This window comes from Prunus avium, chromosome 2, assembly GCF_965620075.1.
Source record: "Prunus avium chromosome 2, drPruAviu1.hap1.1, whole genome shotgun sequence".
Taxonomy (NCBI): Eukaryota; Viridiplantae; Streptophyta; class Magnoliopsida; order Rosales; family Rosaceae; genus Prunus; species Prunus avium.
The window spans coordinates 4,154,854-4,163,814 of record NC_142285.1 but is presented as its reverse complement, the minus strand read 5'-3'; the positions used below and the strand labels follow the sequence as shown (position 1 = coordinate 4,163,814).

The 8,961-nt window shown below is 38.1% G+C and overlaps 1 protein-coding gene across 2 annotated transcripts; it reads left to right on the top strand.

Annotated features, from left to right (window-relative positions):
• Positions 1-2,217: 2,217 nt before the first annotated feature.
• LOC110752496 (putative disease resistance RPP13-like protein 1) lies at positions 2,218-8,382 on the top strand. Of its 2 annotated transcripts, XM_021953160.2 has the most exons (3): positions 2,218-6,408; positions 6,506-6,583; positions 7,715-8,382. In XM_021953160.2, the coding sequence occupies exon 1, from the start codon at positions 2,281-2,283 to the stop codon at positions 6,337-6,339; it is 4,059 nt and encodes a 1,352-aa protein (XP_021808852.2). In that variant the 5' UTR covers positions 2,218-2,280; the 3' UTR covers positions 6,340-6,408; positions 6,506-6,583; positions 7,715-8,382. The 2 variants fall into 2 exon arrangements, with proteins under 2 accessions (XP_021808852.2, XP_021808853.2); XM_021953161.2 differs by lacking the exon at positions 6,506-6,583.
• Positions 8,383-8,961: the final 579 nt, after the last annotated feature.

Sequence of the window (8,961 nt, the reverse complement as noted above, 5' to 3'; positions counted from 1 at the left end):
GTTGTCCGCTTCGTAGTAATGTTCTACTATCACTCTCTACTTTTTTTTTTCCCAAGTTGCAAACTTAGTCCTTAGTTGCTCTTAGTTGCTCATTTTTAAGTTCGGGTAGAGGGCCTAAGGCCCATTTCAATGGTCTTAACTATTTTGTGTACCTTTAACTTGTGCATACTGAAAGTTGGGATTATTTTTATGCTCGTTTGCAAGTACTGTAGATTAAGAATTATTCAATTTATAGGGGAGACTCTGCCAAAATTTTGGCAGAAGTCGAAGTCTTTATTAGTTTAAAGTAGGGGTAAAGAACATTTTAGGAAAGTGGGTTCAGACAGGAAGCAGGGTTCGTCATAGATTACGAGAGGGAATCCGGGGAGGGTCCTATCACTCTTCTTCACTATTTTCCTCTTCATTACCCTCTTCATTGATGACATTCCTAGCCAGCTCTATAGGAACTTCTACAGTTCCTATATTAGGCACTTGTTCTACTTATTCTTGGGTCAACTGTGACTTGATAATTAAAAACCTCATAAAAAAAGGCATCTAAAACATTATCCAATGCTACAGTATATAGCAATTGGGGTGGCCCAACATTTGGAAAATTTTGGCATAACCAAATAAGAACAAAAATACAAAGCATGCATATTGAATACTTTATGCAAATAAATAGGGACACTATGCTTCAGCCTTAGTGAAAACATGCATGGAACCACTACCTTTACTTCCTATTCCAACAAAAAGAGCCTTTATTTTCCCACCAACTATCCCACTAAGCTAAGAGATAAACTCAACCAAGTACAAAAGGCTACAAATCATGTAATTCTCTTGAAATAACACATCCAGACAATTGAAAAAACAAATCATTGAAAGCAACAAACACTTTAACCATTGAAAGCCCCTATATCAAATTGAAACTAAGTTAAATAATCAATAGCTTTTTCAAACCTAGTTTGTTCGAGCTTTCATTTCCTTCTCCTATGCTCTTCTTCATTTTGGTTGTGTAACCAGCTCCTTCAATCAATTAACTTTTATGCACATATGAGAATTTTTTAATTAAACCCTAAAAGACCCAAAAGAAATCCCTAATTTGTGTTTGAGGATTCGAGGCTCTGTGTTCTCTTTCTCTGGAGTAAGAAGAATGAATATGCTGGGTTATTTTAGGGGCACGTGTGCTATGAATTGCGAGGGATTTTACCTTCATGCCCCTCTACTGATTCAATAAATAACGGCAAGAGCTGAGGCCTTAACAGAACTAAAAGGAATCTGACGAAAATTGAGAAGTGTCCTCAAATTGCTTAGAATCCTAAACCACAGTGGTAAAAGTGACGAAATTGAAACCACGGGGACTTTAGTGGTAAAAGTTGGAAACCATAGGAACTAAAAGTATGGTTTTGCCATAAATAAATAAATAATGGTCTAATTAAATTAGCATAAATTCGATCAGCTAACCAATCACAAAAATGAAAAAAAAAATTGCAAAATTGTCAGACTAAGACAAATATGGTAGAATTTTCTTTTCTATATAGGTTCATTGGTACCTGTGAACATGAAGAGAACACGAAGAAAGTGGAAGAAGAGGAGGAAAAGCTCGGAAATTAAAATTGCAAAAGGTGACTGCAAAGGCCAGGAAAGCACACAAGACCAGGTAGTTTCTTCGTCATTTTTAACTTTTTGTTCAGAGCATCGTGAATAAGTGATGAAAATTATAGAGCAATGCATAGGCCCTTTCTTTTTCTTTTTTTACTAGAAACTGTAGAGAAATAGCTAGAGTTTTTGCTAGTGATTGCCGTGGCTTGTGGGGAACGTCTTGCACATCGATTGGTTGATTGGTAGGATGTTCTTCAGAAACAGCATTCAGTAAACCTTTTTTATTTATTTTATTTGTTACACATTAAAGAAAACTAATTGATTGTAAATGTAGACAGTTGTCATTGCTGAGCAATTTCTTCAGTTGATAGAAATTAACAAGTTTGGATTGACATAAAAAAAAGGGTTGCTTGAGCAATTGTAGATAAAGACCAAATTAGTTAGACATTCCTAGAAATGATTGATTTAGATTTTACACTTGTATTAATTTCCTGGCATTTTCTTGGGTGCCAGCTGTTGGACATATCGGTCCCGCCAAACTAAGGATAATAATAATTTGCATGTGGCCAGATGTACCCCTTCCTAGTTTGACTTTCCACATCACAAAGTCTTGAATCTTATATATTGTTTGTTACTTATTTGATTGCTTAGTTCTCTTCATTTTCACTGTGACATTGCCTTCTCTTATGCAAAAAGAAAACTATGGCACTTGGAGAGATCTTTCTTGCTGCATTCCTTCAACTGCTGCTCGACCGGTTGACTCCTCGCAACTTTCTCAACTTTGCACAGAAAGAGGGTGTTGGCAAGAAGGTGAAGAAATGGACTACAATGTTATCTGCAATTGGAGCGGTGCTGCATGATGCGGAGGAAAAGCAACTAATGAGCGAGGCTGTGAAACTGTGGCTGGATGATCTCAAAGATTTGGCTTATGATGTGGAAGACATGTTGGACAAGTTTTCCACCGAGATGTTTCGGCGCAAGGCAAATAAGCTACATGGGGCTACCACAAGTAAGGTACGAAGCTTAATTCCAAGAGTTAAATTCAAGAGTAGTATGAACTCAGAAGTAAAGGTGATTACTGATCGATTACATGAGATATCTGAACGAAAAGACAAGCTAGGTTTAAATTATATTGGCACAACTTCTAGTAAGGCACGCCAGAGGTCACCAAGTTCAAGTGTGTTAGATGGACCAGTTGTTGGAAGAGATGGTGATAAAGCGAAGATTCTGGAATTGCTGTCAAGAGATGAGCCTAGTTCTGCCAATTTTCATGTAGTTTCTATTGTTGGCATGGCTGGAGTTGGGAAGACAACGCTTGCTCAGCTTGTATTCAACGACAACGATGTTTCCATGAAATTCAGCCCTAAGGCATGGGTGTCCGTGTCTGATGATTTCAACATTGTTAGAGTAACAAGGGCAATTCTTGAATCAATCACGTCCCGGCACTGTGATTTGGAGGAATTCAGCAACATTCAGGATAATCTGAGCAAGGAATTAGCAGGTAAAAAGTTTTTAATTGTTTTAGATGATGTTTGGAATACGTGTGACTATGATCTATGGATCAAACTTCAGTCGCCTTTTCGTGTTGGAGCACTAGGAAGTAAGGTAATTGTGACAACACGTGATGGAGAAGTTGCAAAAATGATGAGAGCCATTGAAGTTCATAATTTGGAGTGCATATCAAATGACGATTGTTGGAGAGTGTTTGAGCAGCATGCATTCATGAATGTTAACAACGGAAAGCCACCAAATATTGAGTTATATAGGGAGAAAATTGCTATAAAATGTGGTGGATTGCCTTTGGCGGCAAGGACTCTTGGTGGCCTTTTGGGTTGTAAAGAAATAGATGAATGGGAAGAAATACTGAATAGCAATTTGTGGAAGCTATCAGATAAAATAAACATTCTGCCAGTATTAAAAGTGAGCTACCATTATCTCGCATCAAGTTTGAAAAGGTGTTTTGCCTATTGCTCAATACTTCCAAATGACTATGAGTTTGGAGAGAAGCAGTTGATTCTTCTCTGGATGGCAGAGGGTTTGATTCAGCAATCTGAAGAAAATAAGCAAATGGAAGATATAGGCGGAGAATATTTTCGTGAGCTAATATCTAGGTCATTATTTCAAAAGTCAAGTAAAAACAGTTCACAATATGTAATGCATGACCTCATTAGTGAATTGGCACGGTGGGCTGCAGGAGAAACATGTTTTAGACTGGATGATAGCATGCAACGCAGATGTTCTCCAAAGGTTCGTCATATGTCATACATCTCTGGTGAGTTTGATGGAGTTAAAAAATTTAAGGCCTTTTTTGAGGTCAATCGTCTGCGAACTTTCCTACCACTTCAATTTTCAGATGCTCGGAGGAATAGCCTGACTAGCAAGGTTAATCATGATTTATTGCCAAAATTGCAATACTTGAGAGTGCTCTCTTTGAATGGCTATACAATAACTGAGCTCCCAAATTCAATTGGTGATCTGAAGTTTCTTCGATACCTTGATCTTTCTCACACACTAATAGTGAGTTTGCCTGAATCAGTAAGCACTCTTTACAACCTACAGACGTTGATACTAGAAAATTGTTCTCGTTTGAAGGCGCTACCTACAAACATGAGTAATCTAATTAATCTGCGGCATCTCAACATTTCTGATGTACCCTTGTTAGAAGGAATGCCACCGCAATTTGGTCAATTGGCTAATCTGCAAACCTTGACTAATTTTGTTGTGGGAAAAGGTCATGAGTCAAAAATCAGAGAGATAGGGCCGCTTCGGCATCTCAAATCGACATTGTACCTCTCAGGATTGGAGAATGTAATTGATGCTGAGGATGCAAGAAGGGCTGACTTAATTAGCAAGGAGGGGCTTGATGTTTTGGTACTTAAATGGAAAGACATGCGAGAACCGAAATCAGATGTGCTTGACATGTTACAACCTTCTAGAATGCTGAAACAACTTACGATCATAGGTTATGGCGGTTTAGAATTTGCAACATGGCTGGGAGATCCTTTATTCTCTAATATGGTGCTCATTCGGTTATACAATTGTAATAATTGTCGGTTCTTGCCACCACTGGGGAAATTGCCTTGTCTCAAAGAACTTCATATAATAGGAATTCCCCGAGTGGAAAGCGTGGGTCTTGAGTTTTATGGAGAGGGATGCTTGCCTTTTCCACTGTTACAAACCCTTTTGTTTCAAGACATGCAACATTGGAAGGAGTGGTCTCCTTGCGAATCATATCAAGGAATTGGAGTTTTCCCTTGCATGACGAAGCTGACTATTAAACGATGCCCAGTGTTGGAGGGTAGGCTACCCGAGGACCTTGATTCATTAGAAAAGCTTGAAATTGATGAGTGTGAAAATTTGATGGTTTCAATTGCCAACTACAAACAACTTCGTAATATAGACATCCGTGGTTGCAAAGGGATGGTGCATGCAAGTGCAGTTGAATTTCGGTTACTAGAGTCCATGCATCTTTCAGATATTTTGAAGTTGACACTCCGACCAGAGAGATTCATGAGAGGATTATCAATGGTTAAAGATTTAAAGATCACCGGTTGTGAGGAGCTGACGTCTTCATGGAAGAATGAGGATAGATTACTGCAACACCTAGTTTCTCTTCGTCGTTTGGTCATTAAAGGCAACTCCAACCTTGTTCAATTGCATCACTTGACATCACTTCAAGAACTTCAGATAGATGAATGCTCAAATCTGGTTTCTTTTACAGAGGCTAGTTTGCCACATTCTCTTAAAGTTCTAACAGTTGAGTCGTGCCCTTCTTTGATGTATCTTGCCAGAGACCAGATACCCCCAAGTCTAAGAAGAATAATAATACGAAGATGCCAAAATTTGAAATCTTTAGTGGAGGTTGGGATAGAGGGTTCTTTGTCTTCTTTTCCTTCTCTGATGCAAGAGGAGACATCTTGTCTTGAGTACTTGAGCATTGATATCTGTCCATCTCTGACGTCCTTATCATCCAGAGGACATCTACCCAAGACGCTTAAACACCTTCTCATAGATACTTGTAAACAGCTGGAGTCAATAACAGAGAGGTTCGAGGAAAACACATGTCTTGAATATCTTTGCATCTATTTATGTCAAAATCTTAAATTCTTACCAGAAGGCCTATGTAACCTCTCCAAAATTCAGTCGTTATTGATTTATGGCTGTGGAAATCTCGTTTCCTTCCCGATCGGAGGGTTGCCAAGAAGCGCCTCCAACCTGACAGAGATCAGCATTATCAATTGTGATAAACTGGAGGCTCTACCTGAAGGCATTAACTTCCTCAACTCTCTTCAGATATTGAGGATTCCTCACTTTCCAGAAGGGGGATTCCCCCCCTATCTTACATCACTGAGCATAATGAATCTCAAGATCTGTAGGCCACTGTTGGAGTGGGGTTTGCACAGACTCACATCTCTTAGAGTGTTATGGATCAGTGGTGAAGATCCAGATTTGGTGTCCTTTCCACCGGAGAAGGAGATGCTGCTCCCTGAATCTCTTGTTCAACTTGACATTATAGGCTTCCCCAATCTCAAGTACCTAGGCTTTCAGTTCCTCACCTCTCTTGAATCTCTTAAAATCTGGAGCTGTCCAAAGCTAACATCCATTCCGGAGGAAGGTCTGTCTCTTTCGCTTACAAAGCTTAGTATCCGTGAGTGTCCTGTGCTAGAAGAGAGATGCAAACCAGGTAAAGGGCAGTACTGGCCCTCCATAAGCCACATCCCTTACATATGGATTGGAGGCCGGAAGATAACAACACCCTGATTAAGTAAATACAAGAGAGCAGTTGGAAGCTGAGAACACATGCCTCTCATTCTCATGCCCCCAATCAAGGTACTTCCATTTTGAGACAACATAAATAATGTCATTTGCTTTAACTGCATATCTATTTCATACTGTTGTGTGAACTAATTGTGTCTTATGCTCTTAGTTTATGGAAGATGAAGAAAGCCAAGGGACAATATGATGCAGCACCTTGTCAACCATGAGCTTAAGCCTGACACTAATAGTAAGCTTCCTCAATTATCTATGAGATGCTCTGCTACTTGTTTTTTGTTTTGGTCTGCGGTGTATTGTTCAACATCTTATTGAATGATAAAATTTAACTTCAGTTGATTTTGTTTTGATTTACATCTCTATGCAATTTTGATGTTGTCAAAGTTTCTACTCTATAATTTTTTGGGTTTGTACTCTGTGACTGTATTTGTTTTCACATCTCCTCTATGTGCATTTCTACTTTATAATTTTTGGTTGTGTGCTCTAAATTCTTTATGTTTTCTTAGTTAATTTGTTTGAGGTTATGTCTGCAAAATTGAATCTCAATATTTTTTTTAAAAATCCTTTACTTTGTAATTTTGATTTGAAGGTTTTTTTTTAAATTTTTTTTAAAATACAAGAAATAGTCTAAACTACTCTAAAGGTGATCTAGTTTACGGGGGAGGGGGATCGAATTCAGGTGTAAAGGGGCGTGCACACTACCTTGGTCAATTGGCCTAACTCATGCATGATTTTTTCTGTTCTTTTATTTTCTTAAGTGATAAAATAGAGAGTACGTATACGGGTTAATTGTGGTTTATGTTTGTAAGCAGTGGCGGATTCAGGATTCAAAAGTCAGGTAGGCGAAATTTACCTTAAAAACTCAACGGTACGAGTGAATTGCTTTTCAAAGAAAATTATCAAAAACTTCAACAAAACTGTCTGGAATTGCACAGTCAAAAGCTATTTGGCTGCTTATAAGTTGTGTTCCCTCTTTTTTTAAAGTTTGACTGGGCCATCCCATAACACAAGAGTGTGGGCTGGTAAAAATTGTTTCCCTTTTTTTTTAAAAAAAGTTTGAGTGGGCTATAACACATGTGGGTAGTTTTACATGGGTTGGGTAGGCAAAGGTTTACACTATCACATGTGATGGCTAGAAATAACCTTGTTTATATATAGGTTTTTTTTTAAGTGAAAAAAATTGGGGTAGGCATTTATATATAGGTTTTTTTTTAAGTGAAAAAAATTGGGGTAGGCAGCTGCCTACCCTGCCCTGGCTGTAGAACCGCCACTGTTTGTAAGTGTTTTATTCTTAATTTGATTTATCTAGTGATCAGTTTGTGATCCAGATGCTTATGAGGGGACTCTTTCTTTGTGGTTGCAGGACTAGGAAAACAGTGGGGGAGCTTCACATGATTATATATGAAGGCACTTCCAGTAAGATTGGCATGGAGGTCGATTACCTTCATCCTTCATCAACTAAGTCTTGTTGATGAAGGCCATGCTACCCTGCTCGATCGACGTGCCAGATTGATGTAGAACAAATGGCTGAATGGATTGAAGAAGAATTGGAGCGAAGAAGGGAAAAAGGACGCAGCGGGAATTTACAGATTTGGCCTCCGAGCTCTGATTGGGTTGCATAATACCTTCTCGAAAAGGGAACGACGTCACGAGTCCAGACGTTATGCTTGGTTGAACTATTCTAAATTTTTATCAAATAATTCGAAGAGAATTTCTCTCTAACTTCCTGGTGGATTCCAGATTATTATTCTACAGGGTTTTCGCTTGAAAACCTATTTGCTTGTGCTGCGTCACAGATTAAGAGTGACCTCCCATCATTGGGGACTTTGGTTATTCTGAAGCATTTTACGTTGCGTTATCTTCGTTTATGTTTCACTACTTTTCGGTAGTTTGTTTGTATAAAGAAACTTGCACCAATTTTTATTGCTCCTAGCATCCAAGCTACAGTTTGGTTTTTACGTAGAAATATGTTAAAAGAGTTCTTGAGCCGAAGAATAGTAAACACATATGTGTTGTTTTTTTTTCAGTTTAGCTTGACTGTCTACCAAATTTTTTTTTGAAAGTCAAAAGAACAACAATTCGCGTCGGATTTACACAAACTATTGGTTGGTTATGAGGGTAGCCCAAGCAAGTAGAGCTCGCTTCAAGACACAATACTCAGTTACATTTACTTTAGTCATGCATGTTTGAGCTTAGTATAAGCTAGGACTTCAGTTAAACTTAAAACCTAAGTTTTAATTTGCATGCCTTGTTCTTGTTGGATGCTGGTAAATCAGCATGTACCCAACAACCATATATTATAAAGCATTGCCCTCAAACACTTCCCTTTCAACATGTTTATATTGGTATTCAATTTAGAAGGACAAAGCCAGCAATCTGTTTGTGACTTTACATTGCTTGTAAGGAAAATCTTTGTTTTAAGGAATGTCTTGTTTTGAGTTTTGGAGATGCTTATTAAGGATAAAGAGTGTTTAAATTAATTTCGTAGAAGAAAATTTTATATTATTTTCCTGTTCCATTTAGACCTAATGGGTGTAATTGCAATCTAATATTTGAAGTTAATGTTGTCATTTGGAGAAATTCTTTTATGGCATCAACAATTGAAGAACA